Raw genomic sequence first — 15,382 nt, 5'->3', positions numbered from 1 at the left:
ATGAAGATAATTAAGGCTACAAACTGCAACACTCCACACTCATCCATGGTTAAAAATTTACAACTCTGAATTCGCGACTGCAATGAATCAACTAACAAGTACCCAGTTTAGATTTCATGAGTCACTTCTGCATGCATGAGTGTCAGCATACTATACCGAACCTACAGTTTACAGCTACAGGAATGCTTTTATAAGCATGACTAAATTAAACATCAGTCTGCTGTAAAGACCCATACCTGAGCTCTGGAACCAGGGGACTTGCTCCTTCTTGACGGTCCACCACTGCGGGGAGAGCAGCGGCCCTGCATGGAAGAAATACGGCCATAGGACTGCGACTTCACCACCCTGCATTCTGAGAAAGCAACAAAAGACAAACAAATCTGAATTCAGTCTGCTTTTACTTCAGAGGCCTCAGCAAATCTTTCCCCCATCCAACTGTACACTATGAGCCTCCTGTCTCCATAAAACTCACTGAAGAACGTCTCATCTTTGTGGACAACCTGATGTCACTGTCGATCAATCTACCACAACCTCAGTCTGACCCAAACATGTCAGTCTGACATACTGGAGGTCTGATCAGAGGAGATCTGACAGGCTGGTTTGCTCTTGGACCAAATGCACAGAGTCAATATGTCTATCAATAGGATTTTAAAATAGCTCATAGTCTGGTGCATGATTCTGCATAGTAAATGTCAACAGCAATTAGTTTAGTTTAATAAAATTGGATAGTAATCAACTAATGTGATAATATTAGTTACAAATGTCATTAAATAATGGTACTGCTAAATAAACATTTTACCTTAATATGTTCTTTTGTTTACAAAAAGCAGCATTTTAAAAATGGAAAACATTTGCTGTTAATGTCACTAAAGCTTTAAAATAGATGCAAATGACAACACTGGCACTGACAGCAGGAAACAAATGCTGCATTAATTTAAAAAAAATAAACATAAGGGGAAGAGCTTATCAAAATTAAAATCCCAACTCTCAAAAAAACACAATATTAGACAAGAAGTTTATTTGTCAAAACAGCTTATTTAAATCTATAAATCTAATTATTAATTACTACAACAGAATGTGAATGACTAACTTTTAATAGTTATTGCAACCTAATATAATTTGATTTAAATTGACAATTACAGTTAAGTTTAGTCAAGTAATTGAGGTATGTGGCACAGCTGTTGTTGGTCCTAGGAAAACAAACAGTCACACTTTAAAAAGGGATGGACACATTATTCATTATCTTACCACTTTCATCCAACAGGAAGTCATCCTGGTAGCGGAACTTCTCTGGGCCACAGGCAATAAATATATCATCTTCGCCAAAGAAGTCCTGAAGGCATGTCACCTACATAATCAGCAGAGGTAGACTTATTATTCACCTAAACATCAGTACATTCGAAAATAAACTTCCGTTTAAAAGTGAGAAGTTGGTTAAATTTTAAATGTTTTTTTAAGTCTCCTATGCTTACCAAGGCTTACATTTATTTGATCAAAAATAGAGTAAATACAGTAATGAGGTGTCGAACGATTATCGGTGCCGATATTAAGCTTTTTTATGGTTATCGGTATCGGCCATTTTCAAAACCGATTTGCCTATAAAATAATTTAAAGAAAGTTTTTGACAGAGGTCTTGTTATTCTTAATTTTGACATTAATTTTCATTTTTAAACCAGACATATATATATATCAGTTAAAATATCCGTTATCAGTCTACTTGATCTGTAATAATTGGTATCGGGATAGGCCCTGAAAATCACATGTCGGTCGACACCTAACAGGAATATTGTGAAATTATATTACATTTTAAAATAATTGTTTTTTATTTTAATACATTTCAATTAGTGCTGTCAAATTATTAATCACGATTAATCGTATCCAAAATAAAAGTTTTTGTTTACATAATATATGTGTGTGTACTGTGTATATTTATTATGTATATATAAATACAGTACACGCAAATGCATGTATATATTTAAGAAAAATATGTTATGGTTTTATATTAAATATATACATTCCAGTCCTCTGACCTAAACCCTATAGAAAATGAGTGTGCTGAACTGAAGAGAAGAAGCACCAACATGGAGCTGGGAATCTGAATGGTCTGGAGAGATTCTGAATGAAGGAATGGTCTCTGATCTCTTGTCAGGTAAAGAAAATTTAGAGCTGTTAAACTGACAAATAAAGGTTTCAAAAAGTATTGAATAAAAGGGTGCCATTAATTGTGGCCAATGTGTATTTGAGAAAAACATTAATTTAATAATGATATTTCCCCCCATTTTGAATTATTATCCAATGAAAGGTTAGATTTTTGTGATTTTGTTAAATAAAAGATCAAACGGATTAACAATGCAGATTAATTTTCACAGCCTTCTTTGATCATATTTACCAAGGGTGCCAATATTTTCCACCAATATGTGCCAATATGTATACACATATATATATATATCATGCAGCTTGAAAATAGATGCATTTTCAAAAATAAATACAAACTACATAGCCTAAGTTGTAAAGATAGTAGGCTAAATAAATAAATTAGGCTGAAATAGGCTGAATAAAATGATCCATTCATCTAAAGTCAGTAATTCAAGGCTCAGATCTAAGAGTCAATTTAATCAGCATCTCAAACTGTTTAACATCCTCGTTCTAAAGATCAGTTATCAGTGATTCATACAGCTGCATGAATGAGAAAGCAGTTTAGCATCTCACTTTAATGTATCATTTACACATATCAATGAGAACATGTTGCTGTAGCAACACTGACGTCATCACCAAGATCAGAGTTAGATGATTCAGTCAGGTGGCAAAAAATGACCTAATGCTCTAATGCTGAATGCAAAAAGATTGAATGATCCAATATCCAGTGATATTTCAGCAGTATAAATGCTATCACTGATGAAAGCGGCACAAGCCAGGTAATAAGTCTGTTACTGTATGTGTGATCTTTTGTGTGCAATACAGCAGAGGGTTAGTTAGACCTAATATTTTAAAGGTGATACATCTGTTTTTGTTTCTGTGGAATGAAACTAGCTAAGGAATATAATGCAGTGATAAACTATACTTCAAACTAAATCCAAATTAATTCTTAGAGTCAATGAAACATCATTGCACATTAAATCAAAGACTATTTCGACAATGACTGATAGAGGACAAATCTAATGAAATTCAACAATTCGTTATGTATAAATGGCTGATTACTCAAGTGGTAAATGTCCACGTTAAGCAAGAGAGGGTCTTCATTTTTATTTTTTTTTTTCTTGTTTTTGATTCATTTATTGCTCCACTAGAGCATTAGAATATAAGTGTAATTTTGTATGTTCATCAAATTGAGGAATACACTTTTAAGAACCATATGGCATAAAAAAAGTCTGCTGAATACTGACTGTCTGTGCTGTAAAGCTTTAAAAGCAAGGGAATGAACTCTGCAGTCATTTTAATACAGTGGTAATATTCACATTGTCTTTTATGGCAAGCTGCGAATCTGCAAAATCTGGCAGTCTGATCACAAGTTTTGTCTATCAGATTGTGCACGAAATTTCATATTGTACCGCAGCACCACCTAGTGGAAAGCATGCAAACTCTCAAGGATAATAAGAAATAGAGTTAATACTAATAGGTACTGACTTATTAAAAAAATAAAATAATAATAATAATAATAATAATAATAATAATAATAATAATAATAATAAATCCGGTTTATTGCTTTTTCCAAGCCACAAACTGAAGCAACCATATTTTACGAGATAATTTTTTTAAACTGACTGTGTGGAAAGATGCAAAGGTTTACAGACATGATTATTTTTATAACCTTAATTACTATTCCATTTGCTTTCTTAAATCAAAAACTTTTTATGTGTTAAAAAAAGCTAAATTGTTTACTACAGTCTATGCCACAATGTCTACAGCAGTGATACTTAGTTTAAATATTTAAATACATTTACAAGAAAAACCTGGAACCTAACAAGGCAAAAACTTCCATTGGCAGCAAATTACATGGCACAGAAAACCAAACAATAAATTTAAACATGCCATTTTCATCCAAGTGATCATTTCTCCTGATCACCACAAGATGGCACAGACACTTCATTTTGCAGCTGCCACCAACAAAGACTATAGAACTAATTTTTCCAAGCAATGCTTATGCTTCTTCTGCCCACGACTTTAACATTTCCAGCATCTTTCTGCTCTTAAAGACTCTGGACTCACCGGTTATATCTCAGCACCAAAATATCATAATAATATGAACGAGTTCTTTTCAATTGGGACAGTATACAAAGGTAAACTTTAAAATCCTGATGACGACACTCACATGTAGCTCAAAACATGAAGACCAGTCTAGTTTACCAGCAACATTCACACCAACTTCATTTACCTAATATGACAGCAGATTACATCCAGATAAACAGATTAAAAGATCATAAGAAAATCTAAGATGGTCTGGAAAACTAGTCATTTTGCTTTGATTGCAAAGTCTAAATCTCCTGGCTTTAAGTCAGTCTCTTGGCAGGGACAATTTGTACCAGGCATGAGCCGTAAAACTCGAAAACATACTCAAATCTGATGAATTATGTTTTTAATCCATATCTGCCATCTGAAGTAGTGCCTAAAACTGGCTCTACATGTAAAGAAAATTGGATTGAAGTGAAACGATGCCAGGAAACGATGTACTCCATTCCTTCCTAAACCTCTTAAAATATAGCAAAGCGTTTTACTGACCTCAGTTAACTTTGTTGACTTTATGTTCTAAAAGTTAGCAGACAGCAGCAAGTAGCTAGTCCACATACAGTATCTGTGTTCAGAATGAAAAAACTGGTCAGGAATATTCAGTTATCCATTACTGTAACCATCATCTATGAGGATTTATCATAAATAAATCAGGGCGATACAGAGATATGACCTTTTCTGAGGTTCCATAATTGTGCTTAACAGCTGCATGCTAAAGTTAATGAGCACCTCCTGCAGGTTTATGTCCTGTTTGACAGGAAGCTTTTTACTGGGGTTTCCTCTCAATGCATTACTAGTTTGCGGTTCATCTGTGAAGCCATTACTGACACTTATCTACAGATCTGTAATGCCGAAATGCATAGTACAAAAAGCCTTTATGAGTTTGGGATAAGATCTTTGACTAAATGAAGCTTTTTCTTTTCACCAAATCATGAAGCAGAGTGTGTAATTCGACGAACCCTACTTGCAAGCATTCATGCACAAAATCCAGATCAGCTGCCTTATTATTTTTCGTATTTCATAAGGCTATTTGTCTCCCGCATAAATATGGGTGTTACGAACTGATGCACATGAATAATTCACTAGATTTTCAAGGATTCTGTTAAAGGGAAGCTTTTCTGTTGCTTAAAACCACAAACTCATTCATAATAATCAATAATAATGTACAGAAATGCATACAAAGAAAAATATATATAATTCCATTTAATTACGGAATACAAATTACATGGCAAAAATTGTAGTTAGTAAAGTAATCCGTTACATTACACATTTTAGGTAATATAATCTCAGTGTTGTTTGATTACTTTTAAAAATATATTCCATTCTTTGTAATCAACAACATGAGAAGGATCTGCAGATGGAGGAAATTTTACAAGATAATAAATTATGAAAAATTTGCTGTCAATGTAATCGGAAAGAAGTAACTGTAGTCTTATTATGAGCATTTTAAAATGTAATACAATCTAAACACAGGTTTTTAATTTTTGGAATCTGATTACATAATCCAGATTAAATATATAATCAGTTACAACCCAGCACTGCAAATATTATGTGTGTGTGATTCTCTACATCTCACAACATGAATAATGGTACTGATAGCACAAACTAGGCCTTGATGTATTGGATAATTTATAGTCTTTTACACTGTGCTGTCCCAAATTTTCATTACACTGAGACATATGCTATCAGAGTTTTAGATCACCTGTGTGGGGGTTGTCTCCCATTTCACCAGCAAGGATTTCTCGCAGGAAATACATTAGCATATTTGCTAGAAATAGTCTGTCTGGGTTCTGAGGTTGAGTGGGGGTGGCACAACAGCGGATCTGTCGCTGGAAGCGTAAGGGAAATCCAGGCCAGGTTGACAAAGTGCACAGACTAGATGCTGAGAGGAAAATCAGATTAAGTGAAATTTAATCTACCATTATTATGTTATCATATAAGGAAACTGCATTTCTTTTTATTTTGGTTGAAAGTATGTGCAAATTAATCTGGTTACTTTTATTGAATACGGTTTAAATTATCATCACTGCTGTATTGAAGGATGCTTGCAGCACAGCCTTAAAAAAACTCACCCAAAATAAAAATGCAGTCATTATTGACTGTGTTCTGTGGAACACAAAAGGAGGATTCTGAAGAACATTTACATAGTTCTTTTCCATTCAGCTGTCCATAGTGACCTTAGGCAAACTAAAAAGCAGTATAAAATGCTTTAAAAGCAGCAATACATTAAATAGACATATATTTAAACTATTATTCAGTGATTACCTTGACAGCAACACTCAAAACAAATATGGCACCTTAACTCTTAAAGGGGTCATGAACAAAGCAATAGTGACCACGTAATAAAAACAGCCACTCACACTTTGTTGCGACATTACTGTCGGATCCAATATAGTCGGCACAGCATCATCTTTTAGTTTCAATATTTTTGAAAATACTGTATCAAATTGTGCTTTGTTTATAAATGAATCTGCAGGAAATTCACCAAAAGGACTAAGCTCTTACTGACGTGGTCTGGAACTTCATTAAAAATAAAGTTCATCCACTCTTTCCTCATGTTAGGATCGGAAGGAAGGTTTTACCACAATTTGGCACTGAACAGTGTTTTGTTGTTTTCTGAGTTATCTTTATCATTTGGTTTCTGTGTAGACCTGTGTTTGCCTCTCTCATTATTTACACTACATGTGCAAATCGGTGGGTGGGGCTAAACAGGCAGCGATGTAGAAGCAGGCGTTGATCATGCTGGCTAATTAAGAACAGGGATACCATGGTCCTTAAACCAGGTACTGGAAGCTTTGGCACTGTGTGTAGGTGCCAAGTCCTGTTGGAAAATGAAATCTGCATCTCCATAAAGTTGGTCAGCAGCAGGAAGCATGAAGTGCTCTAAAACTTCCTGGTATACGGCTGTGTTGACCTTGGACCTTAGAGAACACAGTGGACCAACACCAGCAGATGACATGGCACCCCAAACCATCACTGACCGTGGAAACTTTACACTGGACCTCAAGCAACGTGGACTGTGTGCCTCTCCTCTCTTCCTCCAGACTCTGGGACCCTGATTTCCAAAGGAAATGCAAAATTTACTTTCATCAGGGAACATAACTTTGGACCACTCAGCAGCAGTCCAGTCCTTTTTTAAGCGAGACCCTTCTGACGCTGTCTGTTGTTCAAGAGTTACTTGACACAAGGAATGCGACAGCTGAAACCCATGTCTTGCATATGTCTGTGCGTAGTGGTTCTTGAAGCACTGACACCAGCTGCAGTCCACTCTTTGTGAATCTCCCCCACATTTTTGAATGGTTTTTGTTTCACAATCCTCTCCAGGGTGCGGTTATCCCTATTGCTTGTAAGCTTTTTTTCTACCACATCTTTTCCTTCCCTTCACCTCTCTATTAATGTGCTTGGACACAGAGCTCTGTGAACAGCCAGCCTCTTTTGCAATGACCTTTTGTGTCTTGCCCTCCGTGTGCAAGGTGTCAATGGTCGTCTTTTGGACAACTGTCAAGTCAGCAGTCTTCCCCATGACTGTGTAGCCTACAGAACTAGACTGATAGACCATTTAAAGGCCTTTGCAGGTGTTTTGAGTTAATTAGCTGATTAGAGTGTGGCACCAGGTGTCTTCAATATTGAACCTTTTCACAATATTCAAATTTTCTGAGATATTGAATTTGGGATTTTCCTTAGTTTTCAGTTAAAATCATCAAAATTAAAAGAAATCAACATTTGAAATATATGAATCTGTGTGTAATGAATGAATATAATATAAAAGTTTCACTTTTTGAATGGAATTGGTGAAATAAATCAACTTTTTGATGATATTCTAATTATATGACCAGCACCTGTATTATGTCATAAAGCACCACATTCCACAAGCTGTCATTTTGGCAGATTGGCTTTAATGTAAGCTGTTTTTAGACTAATGACAAAGTTTTGAGATGTGAAACTTACAGGATGTTTTTATAGTAAAATGACCACATATATGTCAAAAGATCATAAGGGAATTTTGATTTCTCAATTCATGACCCCTTCAAGGTCTCCCCTTCATCTACAATACTTTATGTGCTACTATAATTCAACCCACCACCCGCTGAGACTTAGCAATTACAGTTCAAAAAAAGCCAGATTCTTCTACAGCAGACATATGTGCATTATCATCTGCCACAAAGCAAAAGAAAATTTGGGTTTTCCTAAAATGAGCCAGTACAATATGGATAATTTCTCTGCCATAGAACTGGACCAGATCTACATATTCAGTAGTGCAGGAAAGGCAAGCCAAACACGGTAAAATGGTGCGGCTGGGAGAGAATTGATTTCCTCTCAGGATGGACACAGCAGCAGCAGCGCAGGCTGCCACATGTCCCAGCAATAACCCACAGAGCATCGATCTGGACAGACTCCCACTGTTAATACTCAGAAGCTTTCATCAGGCAAATGCAGCCAGCCTGTGCTCAACGATGCAATTCAGGACCTCTTAAACACAGGTTAGAAACACATGGACAAGACTGTGGTGAGGAATATTTAAGACACAGACTGGTAAAGCTATAAATTATTAGTATACATTATTTTGAATAAAAAAAAGGAAAAGTCTGACATGGTTTACTCGATTGAGGAATTTTACTGTTAAATATCAATAAGTGGAAATGGAAATCACAGAATTTGGGGAAAATAAAACAGAATTTCAGAAAAAAATTAATATATTTCATAGAGACAAAATGTTTGTTAAATTATATATGGTTTCATGATTTCAATTAATTAGACATGCTTTTTGGTTACTAAAATTAAATTTTAACAAAAATTAAAACAATATCAAAAACAGGAAAAAAAAAAAAAACATTTCATAGGGTCCTATGCCAAGTTGAGAAATGCCACACCTTGGCCGAGGGCAACTACTGTACGTAGCCCTGGTGCCTTTTACAAGCAGGACATCCTGTGGGTAATGCCTTACTAAACCCATCCAGAATTAAAAGACACTTAAGCTGAAACTGACACAAGCAGAAAGAAGATCACAGATGAAACATTCCTCTCATCCCGCACAGCCACTGCTCAGCCCTTATGAGCATGACCGCCTGTTAAAATCACATCAGTGTGGAAGCTAATATGTGAATAAAAGAGCTCTCTTAGCCTTTAAGCTAATATTTATGGCACAGACAACAGGAGCCACATGCCACCTGACGGAATTAGAAGAGAAATGCCTGTCTGTCTATCCTCAGGCTGTCTCACATGATAAGAATAAGCTTACATGAAGAAGCCAGTGACACCACCACAAAAGACTTAAAATAATGGTGGATTATGATTATAACTAGAGATCACTTCACTGTGCAAATATGAAAGAAACTCATGTTTCTTTATTGATTAGTAGTAAAGTAAGTCTGCCATATAAGGAATAATATACAGTCAGTTGTTCATTACCAAAAAAAAAAACCCTGGCAGCATGTATGATTAGGACCCAGACGACAAGCTGTGATTAATGACCGTCTGACTGAACATTATCATGCTTATTAGAACTATTTGCCAGGCAAATAAATACTTAGACATGACTAATAGAATACAATAGAATATATTATAGAGGGTTAGGCCAGGAAGCAATTTCATGTATCATTTATCAGAGAAAAATTTAAGGGAGAATGTCCATCTTGCTAAGAGATTTCACAGAAACTGTTCCTAGATGGTCCAATCTTCTGAATTTCCGCTGCAAGAAATATCTCAAGGCAATTTTCAAAGTGCTGACTTGCTATAAATCAAATTATTTGCTTTAAAATTGAATTTACAGAATGATGTAGAAATAAAACAAACATGTTGACTTCTAAAGCCATTTGTCTATTCAACTGCCACAATAATATATTTCAGTCATCTTTATTTGAAAGCTTTTCAGCAAATATTGAATTATGGGATTAATTGGGATTAGTTTGCTTAATTAATCATCATAAAAAGTAATAAATTAAATTACATGAATCAATTGACAGCCCTAATAAGCTTTTCATAAACATACATCTTGACTGTGTAAAAACGCTGAGCAGTGACTGTATTCATATCAAACCTAATAAAGCAGTTTTGAAAAATGTAGGATCACAACGCATCGATCCAGAAATCAATCTCTTCAGCACATCATCACCAGCTACAGCAATGCTTTAAAGGCTGCAGTAAATGTTTCTCTGACAGAAAATAAACAGCCATGCATAATAACGCCTCGCGTGAGAGGCCCGTTTAATCGCAATCCTAAGCATCCATCATCCCGAGCCCGGCCTGTAACATCACCGCTACTGCACCCCTCCTGCTGCAAAGGCTGTTCCTAAGCAACCACCCCCAATAACCAGATTGCCATGGAAACCAAAAAGAGGGAAATCAAGGAGAGGGGAGAGGCCCTTCGCATACTTGGGATGTGAGAAATTGGGGGATGTTCCAAGCTAGAAATATCTGTTTGCACAATGTTCAACCTTAAATTGTGACTTCTGTTTGTTTTAGTAAATCATTTCTAATAGCCTATATAAATAATATATCATCTGTAGTACATTCCATGCAAAAATCTAAAAAGCTGGACAGCTAAATCCAATATATATATATATATATATATATATATATATATATATATATATATATATATATATATATATATATATATATATATATATATATATAATTAAAAATACAATTATATGAACTGAACCATTAAAATATATGGATGGACGGATGGACGGATGGACGGATGGATGGTAGTTCGGTGGGTATGACGAACGGACAGATAGACAGACAGACAGACAGACAGACAGACAGATAGATAGATAGATAGATAGAGCACAGAACTAGTGTCTCTGTTTCTGATCTGCGGTGGGTGTAAACAGAGGAAAATATAATGCCACTGAAGGCCAGTGAGTTTAAGGCCCTCTGGTGACAGCTTGTCACTTCATCAGTCTGTTCCTGCGGAGACACAGAAAGGTCACCCTGACCAAGTCTCCAGCCATACGGCTGCCTCCCTCTGTCTGATCTCATTCCTCCATCTCCTTCACCACAGTATTTACCGTTATCTCCCTATCAATCTCTTTTGCTCTTATTCAAGCTACAAAAACACTAATCATATAGGGAAATTAATATCTCAGCAAGATAACAACAACACTTGATTAGCAAAGAGCAAAACACTGAAAATCTGATAATAGGGTAGCCTTAAAGGGGACATTTGATGCAAAATTCACTTTTACATGGTGTTTGCATGTTTGCAAAATAAGAAAATTACTAAATGTATAGCTCATTCAAAATCTTAATACTATAATAGTATAACACTGAACCAGAATAAAAACTACAAGCATTCTTAATACATGTTACCAAACTATCTACTTAAACCAGATCAAAATTCTCTTTTATAAATAAAATTGGATCACAGCATTAAATAAATGTTTTGTTGTTACATTCTGAAGCAGAGAGCATCTCATCTAAATCATGTTTGTTTGAAAGTAAAGTTTCAAAGTAGTCCCAACGTTTAACTTAGAGTACAGCTCATTTTTGGCTCATTACCACCAACAACTTCTAACACTAACAAGTACAGTTCTAGCAACTCTAAATATGGTTGCACCAAATAACTGAGCAAAAAAGCAGGGCACTGAAGAGGAAGAGAGTGAGGAACAGACTGACCTCTTTGAGATGATGACGTATCAGCAACCTCACCTTTGGAGTTCAAAATCATCTTGTTTGACTAAAGTAACAGTCAGGAGACTTAGCTTTGCTTTATTTAAAACTGAAGTGTGTAATTTCTGCACCACAAACATCTCTGATCCACGGGCTTCTGTCAAATAAAGACTACTTATCTAGTGAGTCCACTGATCTATCCAAATAGTACTTTCAACCAAACAATAGTATCATTATTACTGCATCCAACAACACAAAAGTTCATTTATCTACTTGAAACGCCCACTGTACCTACCATTTTACCATCCACCGTATAAAGCCTCCTGACCACTCCAGAGTCCAGTTTGATGGCATCTGTGATATCCGTGAGAACCTGCTCAAATGAGTGGGCCGTCTTTTTGTTGAGAAGGATACGCACGGCTTTCCGAGGCTTTACCCCACTGCGGATTATGGTTACCAGTTTGGGTCGGATGAAATCCCTGTTATCCTTGGTTTCCATAGAACCAGGCTTGGCGCAGGTCAGAGAGGTGGGCGCTCGTGCCGATGCTGCGGTCCTGACGTTGACTGACCAGTTAGGGTTGACGTTCTTAGTGTATTCCAGATTCTTGTAAGGCTCAATTGATCCACATACATAACTCTCCCCTGTGATACAAAATAATATGAGAAATAACCAGTGAGTGTCTCTGAGAACCAAATCAGTCAGACTCAAAAATCTTTGAAATGGTTTTGTAAATTGGTTCAAACATGAATTTGACTGATTTGGTTCTCACTAATAGTTTTTCATAAAACGTTCATAAAATGTGTCTGAATGATTCATTGATTCATCTTTTTTTTTTTAAACCATTCTTTAAAAAGTATGAATGACTCATTTACGACAAATGAATCATTCAGTCTGGTTTTGTGAAATGGTTCAAACATTTCAATAAAACTCTTTGACTCAAAACATTTTACTGTTTTATACAGTAATTTTTTTCCCCTACAACTTTAGAGAACATCTTGCACTCTAAAAATGGCTTTCCATGTTAATTATCATATGAGAACACAGAAGAAAATCCATAAATTTGCCCACATGTGAGTTTAAGACAGTCAATGGACATAAAAGCTCCTTATAATAGTCCATAATCATAGAGAGGTCACACAGTCAAGGTTAAGTGCACGGCAGAGACTGAAATAACCTCCATCTCACTCATTTATATTCATTATTCCCCTGGCAGAACTGAGAATGAATGAATGAATGAATGAATGAATGAATGAATGAATGAATAGGTGTCCTACATAAAAAGGCACCACTGATTGCAGCTGCTACAATTTCAAAATCAAATCAGAGTCATTTAACACATGATTCAAGGACAAACTTAGATGTAATGATTTCAGTTCTCAGGTTTGATTTATTGGTCAACACTGAGAGGAAGGGAGTGGTATAGAGATGCAGAAGCTGTTAAATATTAATGAGCATTTTAAAATGACTACTGGTTTAAATCACAGGGCTCACTGATATCTGCTCACAGACAATACAAGCTTGATCCTTGTTCAGTACTATAAACCGCATGCTCTGTTTGAGGTGTCAGAAACCCCAGATATGAAACATGACTAATGCAATGACTTTTCACATAGTGGATTCTCAGATGGTTGTACACACTAAATATATTATGTGCTATTATGTGCTTATTTTCTGAAAATGTACTCACATTCAGGCCAACCAAGATGTCCAAGAAAACAGATTAGGAGAAATTTAGCATTACATCACTTGCTCACTAATGAATCCTTTGCAGTGAATAGGTGCCGTTAAGATGAGAGTTCAAACAGCTGATAAAAGCATCACAATAATCCACATATGATTTGTGATTATCAACATAACTACAGTCCATCAGTTTACATCTTACTCAACCTGCATATGTTAAAAAAACAAAAAAACACAAATCACCATTAAGATATTTTTAACTTCAAACCATTGCTTACAGCTTAAATATGAGTCCTCTATCCACAATATTGCTTTCTTCAGTGTAAAAGTTGCTTCATCTAAATAAGGAGAGAATTGAGCACAGATCAGGCTTTCTATCAGTGAATTTTGATGTGAGAGGACAACAGGGTAGGGACTTTCACTGAAGAAAGCAATATTATGGATTATGGAGTTGTATTCTGGCCAGAAGCGATGGTTTAAAGTTAAAACGTCTTAATGATAAATTTGTTTCTTACAACCACACAGCTTTTCACTTCACAAGATGTTAATTGATGGTCTGGAGTTGTGTGGATTACTTGTGGATTATTGTGATGCTTTATCAGCAGTTTGGACTCTGACGGCACCCATTCACTGCAGAGGATCCACTGGCAAGCAAGTGATGTAATGCTAATTTTCTCTAAATCCATTCTGAAGAAAAGACAAACTCGTCTACATTTTGCATGGCGTAAGGGAGAGTTAATTTTCAGCAAATTGTAATTTTTTTTAGTAAAATAAAGGTTCATTTCTAATTAATTAATTTCATTTTTACACATCACATTTGGGGTCTCTGGGACAGTAGACAGACTGTCATTCAAGGAATAAGCTGAATCTTTATGGCTTTTCATATCATTAGAATAAGGCACTACTGGAAAGTCTCATTTTAAGATAGTAGCTGGTGATTTGAGATGTTCAATGGCGTGTTCAATCTTGTAGACCATCTAGTACCAGCATTAAACCATCTACAAGCAGGTCGTCAGATTTTAAAATGTTCTTGGGACAGTTAATGACAACTTTAGACTACAGAAGCTACCAGGTTTCAAAACCAGCATTTTCTAGCATGGTGTCCACATGCGGAGAACAGGTACCAGCCAAAGCTAGACATGTGTGATGATGATCTAATGCAAAGTTGATCATGTATGTCTAGTTGAACAAGAAACAAAACATACTACTGGTGTCTCTAAACCTCCATATATAGACACTCTGGCTCACCTTCCACCAGCTGATCCATGCTGGTAATCCTCGACCCGTCAATGGCATAAATGGTCCGGACGCCCTGGGGCAGATTTAGATTATCTGATAGGGAGCGGGTTAGGTCTGCGAGCAGAGCATCGAAAGACCTGAATCTTTCGTTGGAAATAGCGTACACAATCCCCTTGAAGTACCGATCTCCGTTGCGGTAGAACCGGACCCTCTTGGCTTTCTTCTCGGTGCTCAGAGCCTGTAGGGTCCGGGTTCGGTACAGGCTGCAGTGGGCGCTGTGCGTGGGGCTCGGCAGGCCGTTCGCACGTGAACCCCCACGGCTGTATCTTTGTGCTTTGTCCCGTTCGTCGAAATGCTCCAGCTCCATGTCAACACCCGGGCTGTAGTATCTCTGAGAAAAATTGAGGGAAAATGTGGATAGATGAGTTATGTCAAAAATATAATTGCATTATCACCCCGACTTTCCCCCTCTTTACAAAATGCATTTATGCATACAGTATACTTGTTAATAAATAGGCTATTGCACATAAATGTAATTAAATAAGCAGCTGGAAATTTACATTTCCCTGCGCTTATCCAATTGACAAAAAAAAGACATTACAGAAAATGTTATAGCCTATT

At 36.2% G+C, this 15,382-nt stretch overlaps 1 protein-coding gene across 4 annotated transcripts in view; it reads right to left on the bottom strand.

Annotated features, from left to right (window-relative positions):
* LOC109060406 (serine/threonine-protein kinase DCLK1-like) overlaps window positions 1-15,382 on the bottom strand; it is a 37,760-nt gene that overhangs the window by 21,828 nt on the left and 550 nt on the right. For 2 of the 4 annotated variants that reach the window (XM_042739795.1, XM_042739794.1), the window contains exons 1-3: window positions 12,137-12,179; window positions 1,249-1,348; window positions 237-352 (exon numbers count right to left, since the gene is read on the bottom strand). In XM_042739795.1, the coding sequence (XP_042595729.1) occupies window positions 237-351 (115 nt within the window). In that variant the 5' untranslated portion in view covers window position 352; window positions 1,249-1,348; window positions 12,137-12,179. Of the gene's footprint in view, window positions 1-236; window positions 353-1,248; window positions 1,349-12,136; window positions 12,484-14,770; window positions 15,153-15,382 lie in introns of those variants that run through there. The other 2 variants (XR_006156590.1, XM_042739796.1) reach the window with 2 other exon arrangements.

The sequence above is a fragment of the Cyprinus carpio genome, chromosome B15 (assembly GCF_018340385.1).
Source record: "Cyprinus carpio isolate SPL01 chromosome B15, ASM1834038v1, whole genome shotgun sequence".
Taxonomy (NCBI): Eukaryota; Metazoa; Chordata; class Actinopteri; order Cypriniformes; family Cyprinidae; genus Cyprinus; species Cyprinus carpio.
The sequence above is the reverse complement of the archived record's forward strand: the minus strand, read 5'-3'. Positions and strand labels throughout refer to the sequence as shown.